This window comes from Natrix helvetica, assembly GCF_964273705.1.
Source record: "Natrix helvetica genome assembly, chromosome: W".
NCBI lineage: Eukaryota > Metazoa > Chordata > Lepidosauria > Squamata > Natricidae > Natrix > Natrix helvetica.
Genome location: NC_138555.1, coordinates 165,530 through 184,614, shown reverse-complemented (window position 1 = coordinate 184,614; position 19,085 = coordinate 165,530). Strand labels below are relative to the sequence as shown.

Below are 19,085 nucleotides of genomic sequence, written 5' to 3'. Positions count from 1 at the left end.
GTTTAAGATTTAAATTAACCTAACCTAACCTGAAGCTTAATCTTAACCTTTTTCATTTAACTTAACTAACTTAACCCAACTCAATTTAAGTCAACAACTCAAAACTCAACTCAACTCAACAACTTAACTTCTAAAAAAGGCGTTTTTTTAGAGTTTGTCAAAAAAAACCTGTGAGGGTAACTGCCTCTTAATTCCCCCTCCCCTCTTCCTCACCAGGCTGGTTTCTGCCGCCCTCTGGTGGCCACAGCACCACTCTGCACGCTGGTCTTTCAGTCGAGGGGAGGGGGCTGAGAAGCCTTCTAAACAGTCCTTTTCCTTGCTTTGGGAGGGGGCTCGTTTGGGGAAGGAAGCCTCTCCGGGCCCCTCTCCAGGATGATGGATCTGTTTGGTGGCTCTCTCGGGATCCCCCCAGTGTTTTCGACTGGGAAACCCTATTTTGACCTGGGGGGGGGCAGGAGGGTGACCCCTGGGTATAGAGGGGTGCTTCTATGTGACCCCATGGCCCTTTGTGGGCCAGGATGCCCGAGGCTCATCCCTCCTCTCCCTTTCCCACCCAATGGGGGGTGCCCCTTGGGGAACTGGCACCCAATCAAGGTTGATGCTTTGTCATAGAGGTGGCTGTGGGTGCCTCAAAAAGAGGAGCACCCCATGGGGTAGAAGGGATTAGGGGTACCCCTAGCAAGGTGAGGCTGTTTTTTGGGGGGAGATGCCCCCATCTGGCTTGCTTCGCAGCCGGTCCTGGAGGTGGGGCGGAGGGCTGAAGCACACACGCACACACCCGGTCCTTCTTCCTCCTTTGAGACCGTATACAAATATACATTTAAAGGATGGTACATGTGCAACCATTAAAACGAAAATAAATTGAGGAAGAGGGAATTTAAGTTTCTGATGTAAATACAGAACCGTGTTTGATCAAAGGCCATCCCTAAAATACACCAGATTGAAGAGGAAAAATGTGAACACAACAATGGAAAGAGGGAGGAGTAGAAGGAAAGGTAGGCGGGGGGGGGGAGGAAAGGAGAGGGGAAGAAGAAGAAAGGGAAAAGGAGAGGTAGAAAGGGAGGGGAAGGAGAAAAGGGGAAGGAGAGGAGGGAAGAAGAGGGAGGGTTGTTGTAAAACAAGATGGGTATATATGGGATGGCAGGAAAGCAATCTCGATTATATCTTTAATCCTAGGAGGAGAAATGAATGGTTATGAATGTCAAAAGATCACACGTAGTATTAATAATAGTTAGGAGATTGTATATTTGTGAATGTATGCATGAGAAATAGTCTCACCCACCTGGGCTGGTCCTTTGCCCCAAGCTCCCATCCTGGCCCTGGCGCCCAGCCCCCCAAGCCCCTTCTGTGAAGGGCCACAGAAGCCCCCTGTCCACACACACCCCAATTCGGGGCAGGAATCCAGATTTCCAGATTGAAGCAGCTGGCCTCCCCCCCCCCCAGGAGGGCAGCCAATTCCAACTGCTGGGAGGTCTGGGTTGGGGTCTCTTTCAGACAGATGGGGTCACTTTGCAGGACCCTAGAGATAAGCTGTCCATAATCATCAAAGTGGAGGTGAGATTCTTGGATGCTCTCTGAGCTGAGTGGTTTTCTTGCCAACGTTTGATGATCCAACTAGGTAACATCATCAGTGCTAAAAGAAAGGGAGGGTTTTTAAAAATATATATATTTTTATTATTTTTACATTTAAAAACAATGCAATACCGTGGAGTCGAAGTGACCATACATTCACATTATATACAGCTAGTTTCAACCATTAACAATTAATCTACTTAATACATTGTCTGTCCTTCTGTCCAATCACAATATATACATTTGTTCCAGTCTTGTCACCTTGTCTTATACCAATCATAAAATCTGTTCCATACTTCAAAATATTATGATTCCCCTTTATTTTTAAGTTCAAGAGTGAGCCTATCTGCTTCTGCACAGGCCAACACTTTTCTGATTATATCTAGCTCTGATGGTGTATTTTCTTTTTTCTAACACTGTGCATAGGTTATGCGCGCTGCAGTTGGCATATGTATAATTAGATAAAGCGTATCTTTCTTAAACCCCTCCGGTATTCTGCCTAGGAGAAAAGTTTCTGGTTTAAACATAATTTGTTCTCCCACCATTTGTTCTAACCACGATTGAATCATTTTCCAATATTTTTTTGCCTCATTGCACGTCCACCACATATGATAGAAAGTGCCTGGTGTTTTTTTACACTTCCAACAGTTTGGGGCCAGATTTTTGAACATTTTGGAAAGTCGTGCTGGGGGGAGATGCCATCTGTAGAACATCTTATAAAGATTTTCTTTATATACCGTAGCCAATGTTAGTTTCTGATTAAGTATCCAAAGTTTTTCCCACTTAGCCAATTCCACATTGTAACCGAAATTTTTCCCCCAGGCGACCATGGTTTCTTTGACATGTTCCTCCTCTAGCTTATATTCCAACAAGAATCTATACAGCACTTTGATCAGTCTGTTTTGTGTCTGTATCAAAAGTTTATCTAATGTTGTGTAGTCTTTGGAAATACCTTCGTTCTTCCTATCCTGTGCATACCTTGATTGTGTCTGTAAATAAGACCATCATTCTACTTGTACTCCTAGTGATGTCAATTCTTATCTAGTTTTGATCTCCCCCTGCCTGTTCAATAACTCTTTATATGTGACTATATTTTCCATATTGATTAAATTTGAGTGTATGTATGCTTCCATTGTAGATAGCCAAATAGGTATTTTGGTATAGTGGTCATGTTTAATTTTGTTCCATATTATTAACAGAGATTGTCTAATGTAATGTCTACTAAAATATTTGTGTGCAGATCCTTTTTCATGCCAGAGGAAGGCATGCCAGCCTGCTTGGAGGTCATGACCTTCCAATTTGAGTAATCTTTTATTTCTCAGCATTATCCATTCCCTTAGCCATGTTAGCATGGCCGCAGTATTATAGAGTTCCCAATCTGGTACGCCAGATCCTCCCTTTTCCTTAGTGTCTTGCATAGCCTTAAGTTTTATTCTTGGTTTTCTTCCCTGCCAAATAAATTTCGAAACCAATTGATTCAAATCCTTGAAGACACCTTTTTCTAATTTAATGGGTATATTCTGAAATAGGAAAAGAAATTTTGGTAATATATTCATTTTTATAACTGCGATCCTGCCCATCAGGGACAGTTGTAGGTTTTTCCACCTTTCTAGATCTTTCTTAGTTTTATTAATCAGATTGGTATAATTGACTTCTTTGATGGTCACACACCTCGCAGATAAATGTATACCAAGATATTTAACTTTTTTGACAATTTGGATACCCAATTTCTTCGTTAACTCCTCTTTCGCTTTTTTTTTAGAGGGCCGAAGTGTACAGTTTATTTTTTTTCTGACCAATTTTTTTTATTGAAAAAGTTTTATACAAACAAATTTTCCCCCTTTTTACCCCCCCGCCATATAATGTAAATCACATACAAATACTGTACCCCCTCCCCTCCCCGTCTTAAAATAGATTTCTCATTCAAATATTGTGCCCCCTCACCTCCCAACAATCATAGTATAAGTTTCTCTTAAAGTAACAATAGCCCAATAACCCCATCATCTAAATTAATTAAACATATATAAATCATAATATAGGTTTCTCTTAAAGTAGCAATATCTCATTAATCCCATCTTCTAAATTTATTATGCATATATATTTCCCCACCCTCCACCCTAACCCTCCCCCACCTCCCTATCAAACCCACCCCCCTGACTTCCGCTATACATCACTCTAACAATTCCAAGCATCCCATATATTATTTACTCTGATCATCTATCAATCTAAACATTCTTACCTAAAGGCTAGATAATAACTCCTAGTCTGGTATTTATTCTGTATATAATCAATCCATTTTGCCCATTCCTGTGTGTAATCCTCCTGTTTCTGAGCTTTTAAGAAAGCTGAAATTTTTGCCATTTCAGCGAACCCCGCCACCTTCTGAAGCCATTGATCAATTGTCGGTAAAAAATCTTTTTTCCAATGTTGCGCAATCAACAACCTAGCTGCTGTAACCATATACAAAACCAGTTTTGTTTCCCCTTTAGTAAAATCCTTAGTTATACCCAGTAAAAACATTTGCGGAGTAAATTGTATTCTTTTCTTAAATACATTTTGCATAACCCACCATATTTTTATCCAAAAAGCTTTAACCTTATTGCAAGTCCACCATACATGAAAAAAGGTAGCATCTAAACACCCGGATCTCCAGCATTTTGGTTGAACATTTGGGTACATGCATGATAATTTTTTAGGATCTAAATACCATCTGTAAAACATTTTATAAAAGTTCTCCCTTAAATTCTGTTACTGTGTGAATTTAACATTCTGAACCCATATTTCTTCCCACGTATCCAACATAACCAATTCATCAAAATTCTGAGCCCATTTAATCATGCAATCCTTGACCAATTCACTTTCTGAGTCTCTTTCTAACAATACATTATATATTCTTTTAACCTGTTTGGGGCCAGTCTCTTTTATCTGCTTGATCAGTTCCACTTCTTTATCCATAAAACCGACCCTACGATCTTCTTCCCATCTCTTCTGTAGCTGTATGTAATGTAGCCAATTTAAAGTAATTCCTTCTCCCAACAGTTCCAAAGTTTTCAACTGCCATTCGTCCCCAGAGGTTACTTCTTGTCTGACGCTGTGGCCGTCATAAATACGAGTCGGCTGCCAAGCATCCGAATTTTGATCCAGGATGCTGTCACAGTCATAAATACGGGTCAAATTGCGGAATAGCCAAATTTGGGTCACGTGACCCGGGAGAAGGCTGCAGAGAAACGATCCGGTGTGGCTTTTGTCAATCGGTTACTAAACAAAGTGTTGTAAGTCGAGGACCAACCCTGCTCTTCCTCCACCCTCTCTCCGCCACTACCCGGAACGGAAGGGAAGAAGCGGTGGGGGGAAGCTCAGGGAGAGGGGCGCAATCCGTCCCCGGGAACACTCCCCTCCCCCGCGCATCTTCCCGGCGCAACTCCGGATCGCGAGGCGGGATCCGCGCCGGGCTTTGCAGAGTGCTGTGGCCGCTCCCGCAGGGCCAAGTCGGGGCATGTCGGCGGGGCGGGAGATGCCGAGGCGGGCAGGCCGGGGGGAGCCTCGCCGCGCTCCCGTCGGCGGAGCATGGCGGAGGGCTGGCGTCGGGGGGGACCCCCGTCCCGGGTCGCCCCGCCGGCCGCTCCCCGCCGGGCGGTCAGCGTCTGCGACTCCCTGGACTTGCAGGAGGTCCCGGCCGTCCAGGCGGCCCTGAAAGCGGCGGAGAAGCAGAAGCGGCGGCCTAAGAGCTTCTGCGCTCCGGGCAACGGGCTCAGCCCCGCCGGAGCCCCGTCTTCTTCTCCCGCGGAGACCCCGGGCCGGCCCCGCCTCGGCTGGCTGGAGCTGCTCCGCTTGCGCTCGCCTCGCCGGCCCGACGGAGCGGACTCGGAGGCGGGGAAAGGCCCGGCGGCTTCCCCGGGCGGCGAAGAGGGCGGCTTCCTGCGGGGGGCCTCGCTGTGGGGCAGCCGGCGGCGGTGGAAGCTCTTCGACGGGACGGCCCCGCGGCGGCTGAGCAACTTGCGGAAAAGTTTCAGCTTCCGTCTGCGCCGCGGGGAAAGCGGACTCCAGCGGGCCGGCTCCGGGTTCTTGCGGCCCGCCCGGCTCCGGAGCCGCAGCGAGGGCGACGCCGCTTCCTTGTACCCGTGTCCCAGCAAGAGGGACCTGCTCGGCTCGGAAAGAGGAGGAGGAGGAGGAGGGTTCTGGAAACAGCTGGGCAGCCGCCTCCGACGCCGGGAGCGCTTAGCCGGCCGGCCCTTGGCCGCGGTCCTGGAGCCCCGCGGGGGGGCGGCTCTGTTTTGGAGCCGAAGGGGAGCCGAACCCATCTTGGTGGCCCATCGACGGCCGGGTAAGAAGCTGGAGGGGGTCGCTTAGGGACGGCCAGGGGGGAGAGTCTACATCAGGCCACCTCTGGAAATCCCATCCCCGCCCCCAGGAAACGAGGTAGCCCAACTCCGCGGTTGGAGAGGGTCCCATCCTGCACCCCCCCAGCGCCGATGGGTGTGGGTCTGCCTCCCCCACCCCACCTCCAGTGCCTGCCTGAACTCCACCCCACTTTCGGATGCTCTTCGTGGGCCAGGAGGCCAAGGGGCCTTCCTCCCAATTTGGAGAGGACGATGGGTGGGCCAAGACCCGGGTCGGTGGGAGGTGCCTCCACCTTGCCCCCTGTGGCTGCTGAGCGCCCCCTCCTGGTGGGCCCGTCCTTGAGGGGGGGATGGGAGCCCCTCCTTCACCCCAGCCCATGGGATCCCTGGGGTCTCCTGAAGCCCCACTAAGGAGTCTCTTTCGGTGACCCGGTTCTTGCTTGGGTGAAGGTTTCTGCGCCCTGGCGTGCCCGGGTGGGATGCCAAGCAGTGGGAAGCTGTGTGTTAGTGCGTGTGCCAAAGCGGAAGTCTCTGCTGGGAAGTGTTACGTGGGTGAGGAAGGTGAGGATTAGAGAGGGAGGGGTTGGCCTGTTCTTCCTCTCGCCCCCGTCCTTTGGGGGTAAAGGTTGTGGGGGGATGCCCACTGCTGGAGATGGGTCACAGGGCAGGGGAAATCAACGGGTTTAACCCTTCTGGTCTGTGCCACCCCCTTTCTGAAGCCCAGCCTTTTGGGGGCACACCCTGAATGCCAGGCAGGCAGTGGGGGGGGGAGGATGGCACGGGAGGCAGAGTGCCAGAGGGCGGGTCCAGGAAGGAACGGAGGGGGGGGGAGGACGGGCCCAGGCAGCTCTCTTGCCTCTGCCAAGGGGGTGATGCCATTTATAGGGTTGGCAGTTTTTCGGGGGCAGGTCTCAGCAGGAAAGGGGAGGGGGCCTCCGAACGGCAGTGCTTCCTCTGCCAGCTGCCAGCTGATGTGCCACTGGCTGGATTGATCCTGCTGTTGCACAGCTGGTTGGTGCTTGCTGCCTGCCCCCCCCCCCGAGGGCCTCCCATCAGCCACCCAACAAGGGGGCTCCCTTGCCCCACTGGCTCTCCAGCTGGAGGAGGAGAATGACCCCCAGGGGGTCTCAGCTACCAAAGCAGGCATTTGGGGGGGGCGCTGGAGGGGGGGAACAGCCTGGAGGGGCCTGCCTGGGAAGGGCTGGGGGGTGGCAGAACAGAGCCTGGAGGGGGGACCTGGCAGATAAGCATGCTGAGATGTCCCTCCGCAGCCATTGGAAAGGGGGGGTGATGCTGGATACTGAGGGGCTCGTGGGTGGGGTGCAGCCCTGCAGAGGGCCCCACTCCCCCACTGGGCTGCTCCCAGGAGTATGGTGCCCTCCCCCACTGGTCGTACAGAGGGACAATGGGGAACGTAACCCTCCCCCTTCTGCTTGGGGGGGCTGTGGGGGGAGGCCCTGCCACTTCGACAGGAAGAGACCTGTGGAACCAGTTTGGGTGTCACCCAGCTGGGAGCTGCTGTGCAGGCAGACTGGGAGGCGGAGGTGGGCTGAGAGGGTTGGGCGTTAGGGAGACCCCCTCCCATCCTGCTCCACGATCCAGAGCTCTGTGGGCATATCTTGCAGCGGAGAGCAACACCCACCCACCCCAGCTGTGGAAACTGTTTGATTGCATTGGCCCCGCCTACCTCACAGGGTGGTTGTTGAGAGAAACGGGGGGGGGGGAGGAGGGAGCCCTCTGCACGGCCTCCGCTCTGATGAACGGCTGTGTATTGTTGCACTCCGGCCTTTGCTCCAGGAACCGACTGGCGGGGTGTTCCTCATTTGGGGGCTGGGGGCACGCAGACCCCTCCCCTCCTGTGGCCTTTCTTAGGGACGCTCTCCTCGCGTCACGCTGTGCGCTTTTCTTCAAGAGTCTCTGGGTTCTCTCTCTCTCTCTCTCTCTCTCTCTCTCTCTCTCTCTCTGAGACGTTGGGTTTGGACATCGCATTTTGGGTTTGCTCCCATGAGGGCTACTGTGGGTGGGCGGGCGTCCATTTCCCACTCTGCATGCTTCCTGGCCGGAGTGGAAGGCCAAGGGTGGACTAGATGACCTTCGCAGACCCTTCTTAGGATGGGGGGACACAGCCCTCACTTCGAGGATGGCTTGTGGAAGTGGCAGAGCCTTTGCAGTGGGGGATCCCGGGTGGGCAAGGGGACGGGGCTACTGGCTGCGCAGCTGGGAGGGCACACCCTTTGTGGGGGGAGCTGCGAGAGCCTCTGCATGAGGAGGAATCCAAGCCAGAGGCGACAAAGGGAGGATTTGCACTCGTGTTCTGGCAAGTGGGTCTCTTGTGGTCCAACCCCCCCCCTCCGGCTCCATTTAGTGACAGGAGGGGCAGGCAGGACAGAGTTGTGTGAGCCTCCTCCATCCCCCCCCCCCGAGACCCTTGCGAACAGGAAAAGTGAGTCTCCTTCCCCACTGAGGGGTCCCCGAGTTTCCCACCCTCCCCCAAATGCTTCTTACTTTCTGCTAAAGGGGGCTCCTGCCTGCCATCCCAAGCACCGTCCTTCTCCCCCATAAAGGGGGGGGGAGGAGGTGCCCCACAAACTTTTAGGGGGTCTTTGCAAGCCACTGAGGGGAAGGAATTTGGGAGAAGAGGGGGGTCTCCTGGCTCCTAGTCTGCATTGGGACGAGGGTTGCCCCGTGGTTGCTGAAGATGTCCCCCCATCCCATAAAGACCCCTGCCAGCCCACTCTTTTTTTGCTCAGCAAGCCAGGGGCAGCAGAGACCCCCCCATGGCTGAATCGACCTCCTCCCCATGTCCCTTGCCTGCCCAGTGCCCCAAAGACCCCACTCATTTTCCTTCCCCAGCCAATCCAGACTGGGTTAGTAGCCTTTGCCCCTCCCCCATCTAAATGTCTAGTGCCTCCTCGCATGGGGGGGCTGGCTGAGGAAGGGGCTCAGGTCTTCGGTGGGGAGGAAATGGTGCCCACCGTGGTCCCTGGGGCAGCAGAAGAGCTGGGGGGGGGACACAAGGAAGGGTCTTGGGACGAACCCTGGAAGGCCTTTGGGATGCAGGGCTGGGGGGGTGGGGGTGTCTTGGGAGCCAGTTTGGGCGGCAGAGGGGGGGGAGAGCAACCCCTCTCCTCCTGCCGCCTGGTGGGCAGTGGGTGTGACCTTCCTTCGCTCTCTCTCACCCCCTACAGACTCCTTTGTCAACAGCCAGGAGTGGACTCTGAGCCGCTCAGTGCCAGAGCTTAAAGTGGTAAGCAAAAGGGGGGGGGGGATTGGGGGGGGGGCTTCCGCCCCTTCACACATTTTGGAGAGGGGAGGGGAAAGTGAACCTCCTGCAAAGATGGACCTCGCATGCTCCCAGTGCCCTCTTGTTCCATTGTTGGGGGAGGGGGGAAGGGAGCCAGGCTCTGGGATGGGGGGGGCACATCTCAGATTTGTCTCTCTTCCTTTTGGATCTGCCTTAGAAAGCCCCTCCCCTTTTCGAGAGGGTCCTGCTGCCCCCTCCCCGCTCTTTGTAAATGCTTCTCTCTGGAAGACCCCTCCTCAAGTTTGGCAAAAAAAAAAACCCCACAAATGGGTCCTACCGAACAGTTAGGGAGGGAGGCTTTAGCTATGCCACGGAGGGGGAGGCAGAATTTACCCCCCCTTTCAGGAGACTTCGCCACCCAGGACGGTGGATGTCAGGAAAGTGGGGGGGGGCACAGGGCAGAGAGTCCCAGATGTGGGGTCCACTACACAGGCTTCCCCCCCCCCCCATACACACAATATCTGTAGGCAGACCCTGGTGAGAGGAACTGCCCTGCCTGGGGGGCGCAGGGGGTGGGCACGGATCTTTGGGTCAGGCCACTTGCTGGGTTGGGGGGAGAAATGCCCCTGTGGCATCTTGTGCTCATAACCCATCGATTGGGTGGGCTTCTCCAGCGCTCGCTTGGCATGGCTGGTGAGTCTCGGGGTGCCCCATGGGCGGAGGAGAGCGTTGAGGGCAGAAGCCACCGAAGCTTTCGGTTCACTGAAATTTGGGCATTTGGGGGCTTCCCCTTAACCCTAATCCTGGCCATTGATGGGGAGAAGGGCATCTCTGGCCGGGGGGGTGGGTTTGTCCTCAGACTCCCCTTTTTCTCACAGGGGATTGTGGGTAACCTGTCCAGCGGGAAGTCAGCCTTGGTGCATCGCTACCTCACGGGGACCTACGTGCAGGAGGAGTCCCCGGAAGGTGAGTGGGTGCCCCCTGGGGTGGGCTGGGAAGGGCGGGGGTCCCGCAGGAGAAAAGGGGGCACTGAAGAACTCTCCAGCACAGCCCTCCCCCCCCCCCGAGCCAATAAAGGGGCTGAGAGAAGTAATGGAGCGGGACCCCCCCCCCCTTGTTCCCTATTTCCCCACAGGGGAGTGGGGTGTCCTGGGCCCACCTCTCTTTGGCTCCTCTCCTGGACCTGCTGCAGCCTTTCTGGGAGTGAGGGTGGAGTCTCTTGGGTGCCAGGAAGCTCCTTGAAAGTCCTTATTTTCCAAACTGGGGAGGGGTTTTTACTTGGATGGAATCTTCCCTGCTTTTGGCTGTTGTGCAGGGCATGGGTTGGCCCAGTCAGGTTGCATCTGGTTTTGGGAGGTCTGGAGAAGGAGGGGGGGCTTCCTAGCCAGCCCAGCCCCTTCCCCCGAAGTGCTGCAGTCTTCTCTGTGGAGGGTGTTGTGTGTTTGTCAAGCAGCTCTGTGCCAGGCTGTGGGGTTTGGGGTGGGGCAGGGGGCTATGCCACATCCAAGAGCTCCTGGGTCCTCAGGAGTGGGGGTGGGGCCTTCCCCCTTTGGCTCCCGACATATTGGGGAGGGGGGATTTCCCTTTCTTGGGGAGTCTCGGTCCCCCCCCTCCTGCATGGAGCCTGACTCCCCCAACAGGACGAGGGGGCAGGGTGTGTGTGTAACTCCCTGCCCTGATGCGTAGACTTGCCCGGGAGGGGCGTGTCCCTCAGACTGAGCCGGCCCCTGTCTCTCTCTCCATCTCCAGGCGGTCGATTCAAGAAGGAGATTGTGGTGGACGGGCAGAGTTACCTCCTGCTGATTCGCGATGAAGGGGGACCCCCCGAGCTGCAAGTAGGGCGCCCCTCCCCCCCCCTCTTTTCCCGGTACAAGGGGCTAGCCCAGTGGTGGGATTCCATTTTTTTTACTACCGGTTCTGTGGGCGTGGCTTGGTGATCGTTGGCAGGGGAAGGATGCTGCAAAATCCCCATTCCCACCCGACTCTTGGACTAGTCAGAAATGGCATTTGTCGGTTCTCCAAACTACTCACAATTTCCGCTACCGGTTCTCCAGAACCTGCTGGATTTCACCCCTGGGCTAGCCAACAACTGGCAGCTCCCGAGCGCTCTCCTCTCATCAAATGCTGGCCTGGCCCTGAAACCTCCCTCTCCCCCCAATCCCTGCTCCCCCCTCTTCCAGTTTGCCGCCTGGGTGGACGCGGTCGTCTTCGTCTTCAGCTTGGAGGATGAGATCAGCTTCCAAACGGTCTACAACTACTACCTGCGCCTCTGCAGTTACCGCAACACTTCGGAGGTGCCCATGGTGCTGGTGGGCACACAAGGTAAGCCGATCGGCAGGGCAGGATGGCGGCTGAGGGCCTCCATCGGAAGAGACGGTGGCCGGCCGACCGTCTTCTGGCCACAATTGCCCCCAGCGTGGTGGAGCCGGGGATGGGCACTCCCCCTCCTTTCAGAAGGCTCGCTGGTTCTTTAGCCTCCTCAATTCTCGGTTTCTTTTGCCAGCAGGACCCAGAGTGGAGGGGAGGTTTCCTTCACCCTTAGAATTTCAGGTGGGGGTGGGGGTGCGGAGGCTCGGCCGGCTTTGGCTGCCTTCCTCGTAAGGCTGGAGACCTGGAGCCCTTGCAGTACAGGCCGGTTCCCAGCCTTCTCCCTGGGCAGGACAGGAGACTCTGCCAGACTCTGGGGAAGGGGAGAGGGGGGAGGCAGGGGACCGTAAACCCTTAGTTCAGAGCAACCACAGCCACTCCTGCCCCATTTGTATACCCCCCCCCCCAGATGCCATCAGCGCCACCAACCCCCGGGTGATCGACGACTCCCGGGCCAGGAAGCTCTCCAACGACCTGAAGCGTTGCACCTACTACGAGACGTGCGCCACCTACGGGCTGAACGTGGAACGTGTCTTCCAGGATGGTAGGGAGGGGGGAACCTGGGAGGAGAGGGGGAAGATGGACTCCTGCCAAGGGCTGCCCTTCCCATGACAGCTTTAAACCTCCTATCCCCCCCCCACCTCCAGTGGCACAGAAGGTGGTGGCCTTGAGGAAGAAGCAGCAGCTCTCCATCGGGCCCTGCAAGTCGCTGCCCAATTCGCCCAGCCATTCCTCCGTCTCAGCCGCCTCCGTGCCCACCGTCCACATCAACCAGGTGGGGCTGAGCAGAGGGGAGGGGCAACCTGTGGAGGGGGGCAGGAGGAGCTGCTTCCCAGCCTGGCACCTGCGGGATGGCGGTGGGCACAGGCAGCTTCCGGGACCCCTGTGTACACTGCCTTGTCTGAGACAGAAAGAGGCCACGGCGGCCATCCGGGCAGGATCTTGGCATCCTTTCTGCCCCAAGCAAATCCTCCCCGGGGGCTTGGGACTCCCCCGTCGCTCTCCTTGGGGACCCTGTTTTCTTTTGGCCACTGTGTGGGTCTAAGCCACCCTCCTCGGCCAGGTGTAGAGAGTAAGAGGGGCGACCCATGGCTCCTGCTGTGGCACCAAACTGTCTGGGTTGGGGAACTCTGTCCTGGCAGGTTCCGGTGCCCGAGGCAGCTGTCCCAGGGCCCCCTCCCGAGGGTGGGTGGGGGGGTTCCTTGGATTCCTGCTCCCTGAGTATTTGAGGTGGGGCCTGGGGAGAGCAGCGTGGGCCCTGTGGGGGCTATTAGGATTATGGTCTGCATCCCCACTTCCACCACCCTGTATAAGGGGGGGGGGCACAGCAGCTGGCCAGGCCAGGGGACCAAGGTGGGGGGAGAGGAAGGGCTTTTCTTAGCCAGGGTGGGGGCAGATGTTTTGCTTAGGCAAACAAAGGGCCGGGGCTGCGGCTCACGGCTTGCCCATTTGTGCCCAGGCTGCCAACGGGGGTGGGGCCTTCAGCGACTACTCGTCCTCCGTGCCCTCCACGCCCAGCATCAGCCAGCGGGAGCTGCGGATCGAGACCATCGCGGCCTCCAACACTCCCACCCCCATCCGCAAGCAGTCCAAGCGCCGGTCCAACATCTTCACAGTGAGTCCTGGGGCAGGGGGGGGGGGCGGCAGTCTGGCACGCGAGGGAGGGCAGCAAGGGGCAGTGGCTGACTTCAGCTACCCTCCTCTTGCGAAGGGCTGGGCTTGGCCACAGGGCTCGAACGGGCCAGCTGGGGCTAACTGCCGGGGGGGGCATGGGGGGGGTCAGAAGGACTCTCTGGGACACAGGGAACCTGTTCGCTTCCCCTCTATGAGCAGGAATGGGATCCGTCTTCGCCCCAGGCAAGAAAGCGATGGGAGGGGAGGGGCTCTTGCAGAGAGGGTCTGGCCTTGGAGTAGGGGAGAGGAGGGGTGCGTCCCACTGCGGGATTTTCCAGTCCTCCCGCCCCCCGCTCCCCCAGTCAGGGCTGGCTTGGAGTTCTGGACCAACAAATGGGTTTTTTTGGTGGTAGGAAGTGAAGCCAAATGTCCCCGCTTCTGGGTGGGGGTGTATGAACTGTAGATCCAGTAGGAAGCCCCCCATCCCACAACCCTTCAGAGAAGAGCCGCCCTCTGGGCGCGAGGAGGACTGTCCTTCCAGATTCCAAAGGTTGCGTCCTGCTTGGACCTTGGCTGGCCAGCTCTGCGTATGGGGAAAGACCCCCCACCCCGGAAGGCCAAGGGGCCTACCTGAGACCCCCCCCCCATAAGGTTGAAGTGCAGTGGGAGGGTCTCTGGCAGGGCTTTGCCTTCCCCCGCGGTCGGATGCTTTGGCGTGGGAGGGGGCGGCCTCCGTTTGACTCCCCTTGGCCAGCCCTGGAGGCCGTGGCTGCGTGAACGTTCCCCCCCTCCCCCAATACCTGGCTGCTTCTGGATCTCTGCTCTGTTTTGGCTCTGCCCTCGTGGCTCCCCCCTTTGCACGGGTGCCCCACCGCACACAGCTCCCTCCCCTCCGCCCAACCTGTGCCCACTGCCTTCTGCTGCTGCCGCGCTCGCTCTGCTTGGTGGGGAGAGTGGGCAGGGTCTGTTCTGCGTGGCCCCCCTGGAATGGCTTGTGTGCCAGCACCCTCCTTGCCTGATGCTTCTCCGGGACATTTGCTGGCTGCATCCGGACGCCCAGGTGTGACCAGCTGTCCTGTGGCTTCTGGGCTGGTCACAATGCTGTCGTCGTAAGCCAGAGGGTGGCGTTACCTGAAGGGGAGGGGGCTTTGGGACAGTGTTGGGGCTCCCCCTGCTTCTAGAGGCTGAGCTGCTTCCTCTCCCCCCCCCCAGCTTCTGCCCCTCCTGGCTCCTCTTTTTCCCCACTCCCCCTGCACGGCTTTCTCCTCTCCGACAACAGTGCGGCCAGGGTTCTGGCCAGCAGGGGGAGCCAGACACCCGCTCTCGGCTGCTTCTCAGCTGGCTGTTTTCTGCTGCCGCTCCCCGGCTTTGCTCCCAATTGTGTGGTCGGTCGGTCGGCGTGCTCGGTCTTTGCCGTCGGTCCGCCTCCGCGTCCGTCCATGTTCTAACCTGCCGACCTCTCTATTCTCTCGATGTTGCAGATCTGCGCCAATGTTTCCACCTTTTCATCCACCAAACGGCCTTTCCAAGTCCTTCCAAATTAGAAGACACCCCCCCCCCCGTCCCCCCTGGCTTCCTCCCCACAGGCTGCTCAGTACCAATTCTCTCCCTTCTCATTGCTCTCCAGGGCCGGATCAGGGGCAGGCACTGGGAGTGATCTCAGATTAGTGGCCCGGCCTGCCTGCCTGCCTGCCTGCCCGCCCGCCTGCCTGCCGCTCGCTCGCTCGGGTCCCCCTCCTCCCGGAGACACGCAGGAGCCTTTCTCCCCTCCTCCCCCCCTCCGTAAAGCCTCTGAGCGCTGCACTTTAACCCGGGACTGGTGGGCGTGTGGAGGAACACCTGGTCGCGGTGGTGGTAGCACCTCGGAAGACGGACAGGACCGCCGGAAAGTGCCAGGAGATGGAGGGGCCAAGGGACGCTTTGCTGCCGTTCGCGCCCGCTGCTCCTCGCTCTCCGTCTCCCTCTTTCCTTCCTTCTTCCCTCCTGCATGGACTTATCCTCTTCCTCCTCCTCCTCTTCTTCCTCTTCTGAGCCAAGCAGCCGTCTGCTGCTCAGCCTTCTTCTGAGCTCATCGGTCGGGACAGGAGGACCCCTCTGGAGCGGCAGGGCTAGTGGCCGGCTGCCTCGAGGGACGGACGGACGGACGGAGGGCTTGTGTGGACGATGGACGGCCAAGGGAGGAAGCCGCTCCTGCTGCCATTCGTGTGGTTCTGAATGTATCAATTGCACCCTGTGCCGTGACTCTCGCAATCCTCTCTACTGTGTCGAGCACCTTCAACGGACTGTACATTATTTATTGATCCATTTATTTATTCAGATGATGGTGATGAATTCGAGTCTCTTTCTCTCTCTTTCTCTCTCTCTCTCTCTCCGTCCTCCGCCTGTTCTCAGTGTAAAGTTAGCTATTTCATGTCGATGCTCTTTTGTAACATGACATCTGCGACAGACTTTGTAAGGTGCCAGTTGTGTTCACCCAATAAACGGTTGGACTGAGGAGGGCTGGTGCTGTTCTTTCTGGCTTCCGCCGCCTCTGCCCTCCCCGCGCCTTTTCCTCCCCTGCCACCGCTGTCGCTGCCGCTTTCCTGCTCCCATCCCATCCTGCTCTCGTCTGCCACCACATCCTGTGGCCTCGTGTGGTGTGGATGGCGTGTGTGTGTGAGTGTGTCCGCTGGGCTGCCAGGGTGCCTGGGTGGGTGGGGTAGGGGGAAGCCCCGGCTTCTCTGCCCCCCTCCCAGCCCTGCCTTCTCCCAGGGGGGGATAACGCTCACCTCTCTCTCCTTCTCTTCCAGTCCCGGAAAGGTCCCGATATCGAGCGGAAGCCCCCAGAGAGTAAGGCGGACACGATTGGCAGCGGGCGGGCCATTCCCATTAAGCAGGTTGGCATTTTTCTTCCCCCTCCCGCATTGCGCCCGGCAGCAGGCCGGTGCTTGGCAGGTGGCCAGCAGGGGTGGCGGTGGGGGAAAGCAGAGGCGGGGAAATGGGGGGGGGGCGGGCGGGGAGAGGCGTCTCCGTGTTGGGCCCTGCTGTTTCTCCATGCAGTGTTTGCATTGCCCGTCTGTGCCCATGTGTGTTGTGCAGCGTGCCTCTTCTGTGCCCTTGGAAAAAACCATGCAGGGGCCCCCCTGTGGGCGGGGGCATTGCTGGTCCTCCATCCTGCTTTGCTTTGCCTTCATGAATGTTGGGGGGGGGTAAACCGCAGCCGAGGGGCCCCGTCTGCTCAGACCTATACCAGCCAGCCCTGACCACTCGCGGATCCTTTGCTTTCCCCCAGGGACCGTGGCGGTTTCCACCCTGGGGAGGGTCCGGGCCTGTCTGGACAAAGGCTTACCGGGGCCCTTCCTGAAAAGAAGAGGTGGGGGGGGGCTTGCTTACATTCCCCCCCCCCCCGGGCAGGCAGCAGGGGGTTTGTTGAGGTTTCCTTCCTGGCTTCCGTGGCCCCTCGGGGTGGGACAAAGAGGACATTTTTTCCCTGGTAAATTGAGCTTGCAGCAAAGGTGGCTTCTGGCTCTGCAGACCGGCCCCCTGTCCGGTCTCTTCTAGGCATAGACCAGCCCCCCCCCCCTCCCCCAGCACAAGACGAGATCTCCAGCTACAGGACAGGGACGGTCCCTATAGCCAGGGGTCTGTGGAAGTTGGCCCCACCCCACATGAGGACCAGCAAGTGGGGGGGGGAGCCGCTTGGGGGGAGGTTCATCCCCTGGCTGCTTCCAGCCCTGTCCTGTCGAGGTGGGGGGTGTCTGCTCCAACGCAGGCTGGGCCGGGGGTTCCTCCTTGGAGGGAGCCGGGATCGTGCTGGGAGCTTAGATTACATTTAAATTGCCATTTGCATTTTCCAATCAATCCGCGGCTTTACAATTAAGTTTGGTGTTAAAATTCTTCGCGAAAAGTGAGCGGAAGGGAGATTTGTGGGGGAAAGTGGTCCTGGGGGGGCCATTGGCTCTGCCTGCTTCATTACCCCGGATATTGTTGCTGCTGCTGCTGCTGCCGCCTCCTCCGCAGTAGGGAGGGGGCCGCTCCCTCTAATGCTAGGCGGGGGGGGGGGAAAGAGGGGAGTCCCCTGCTCTGCCAGGGAGGGTCAAGGCTGTGCTACCGATGAAGGGGGAGGGAGGGAGGAGAGGAGGGGGCTCTGGGCAACTGGTGGGTTGCTCAGCCTTACGGGGGGCTTGCAGAAGGGACCCCCGCATATCATGGCCCCCTCCTCCCTCCCATAGTCCTTGGCTTCCCACCCATTTGCAAGGCCATCTGCGAATCTCTTGCATCCTGGATCAAGCGAGCCCCCCCCCCCAGTTCTTTCTTTGGGGAGGAGGCTTTTGCACACAAGGGGGGGGGGACTCAGGACAGAAGAGGCTGCCGGGCTGCTTCTGGGGCACAAGAGGGAAAGGCCCACAGGCTGCATTTGGAGCTGCCCCTGCCACTGGCTCTTCTGGCTGCTTCTCCAGGGGGGGGGGGGGCGACAAAGGGCAAGACTCCAACCTGCCCCTTGCAAGCTCAGTCTGCAGGACAGCAACCCCTTGGAGGAGAAGGGTGTTGTAGTTGGGCTGGTCCTTGGAGGCTGCTTTGGTGGGCGGTCCAGTTTGGAGGCGCTGACAGGTTCCCCCCTCCTCCGGCCAACTTGGGAGGACTGTCTCCCGGGGGAGTCCCAAATGGCCCATCACATCTACACCATTCCAGTCGCATTTTCCAGGGGGCGTCCGATCCTGTTGGAACATCTGCATGGGGGACGGCCCGGGATCTCAATTTCTGGCACAGGGAAGATCAGGCAGAATTTGGCATTTGTTTGATGCCCACTCGGTTGACCCTCTCGCTACTTTTCCCAAACCCCTCTCGGTCCTGGAGTGGCAGATCAGTGGCATCGCTTTGGCCAGCTCTTGTTGGCGAGGGGATGAGAGGAAGCAGGGTAGGGGACATCTCTGCACGGATGCCACAAAGTGTCTGGGCTGAGCATCGGGGTCCCTCTGGCAGCGGCCTTTCTCTGCCCCGGGGAGGGGGCTGCCTCAGCACGATCGACCGGTGAGAAGAAAGGTGAACCCCATGGAGCTGCGGTCCTGAGGCAACTCCTTGGCTTGGATCCAGGATTGGGGCGATGAACGGGACAGGAATGGATGCTGCCTCCTGCTGGAAGACCCAGGGGACCTCTTGGGAGCGTGCCCCCATCTCCTGTGCCCCAGAGCGGAAGCGGGCTTCGGTTTTGGGGGATGCTGTCTCCGACAAAGCTCAAGCACTTGTGGGGCAGAGATGGGCTGGTGTGGGGCCGCTGGGAGAGGAGAGCCCGACGGGGGAGGCAAGACCTGGCCGAGGTCCTGTTGATGTCCGGCGCTCTTCATCCCCAGGGAGTGCTCCTGAAACGCAGCGGGAAGTCCCTGAACAAGGAGTGGAAGAAGAAGTACGTCACCCTCTGTGACAACGGAGTCCTCACCTACCATCCCAGCCTCCACGTGAGTCTTTGTGGGGGGAGGACTTACCAAGGGAGGATGTGCTTCGCCGGGTGTTGGTTCCCGGGGAGTCCCCATCTTTCTCACTTCGCTAAGGGCTTCCGCCAATGCTGCCCATCAGAGTTTGTGGCCAGACCGGGTGCGTGCGGCAGAGAAGGGTGGCCTTCCCCATGCCTGAGCCCCGGCTGTGCCAAGGACTTTCCTCTCTGCCTCTAAAGGGCAGGACAGCACCACGTCCGGTTCCAGATTTTCTGCACCTTGGCACTGCTTCCCCCTCGGGTAAAAGTGAGGCGAGGGGGGGTTACCCACGCCCCCTGATCAGTTCCCCCTGACGTGGGACCCCCCTCGCGCTGCCTCTGCCCTCCGTCCTGCCGAGGAGACGCAGAGGCGTTGGCGGCGGTGGCAGCCCCAGTGCCAGGAAGCGCCTCCCCTTCTGCAGCCACTGGAGCCATTCACACAATCACCTTCTGTTAATTCTATCTGCAACATCAATTAAATTGTTTGTAGAAGCTAATT

At 57.4% G+C, this 19,085-nt stretch overlaps 1 protein-coding gene across 3 annotated transcripts in view; it reads left to right on the top strand.

Annotated features, from left to right (window-relative positions):
* LOC309400647 (arf-GAP with GTPase, ANK repeat and PH domain-containing protein 3-like) overlaps positions 1-19,085 on the top strand; it is a 46,786-nt gene that overhangs the window by 10,945 nt on the left and 16,756 nt on the right. Inside the window, exons 1-10 of one of the 3 annotated variants that reach the window (XM_081969211.1) lie at positions 5,075-5,896; positions 9,101-9,159; positions 10,035-10,122; positions 10,906-10,991; positions 11,337-11,478; positions 11,933-12,067; positions 12,171-12,298; positions 12,983-13,138; positions 15,927-16,013; positions 18,468-18,572. In XM_081969211.1, coding sequence (XP_081825337.1) covers positions 5,140-5,896; positions 9,101-9,159; positions 10,035-10,122; positions 10,906-10,991; positions 11,337-11,478; positions 11,933-12,067; positions 12,171-12,298; positions 12,983-13,138; positions 15,927-16,013; positions 18,468-18,572 — 1,743 coding nt within the window. In that variant the 5' untranslated portion in view covers positions 5,075-5,139. Of the gene's footprint in view, positions 1-5,074; positions 5,897-9,100; positions 9,160-10,034; positions 10,123-10,905; positions 10,992-11,336; positions 11,479-11,932; positions 12,068-12,170; positions 12,299-12,982; positions 13,139-15,926; positions 16,014-18,467; positions 18,573-19,085 lie in introns of those variants that run through there. The other 2 variants (XM_081969210.1, XM_081969212.1) reach the window with 2 other exon arrangements.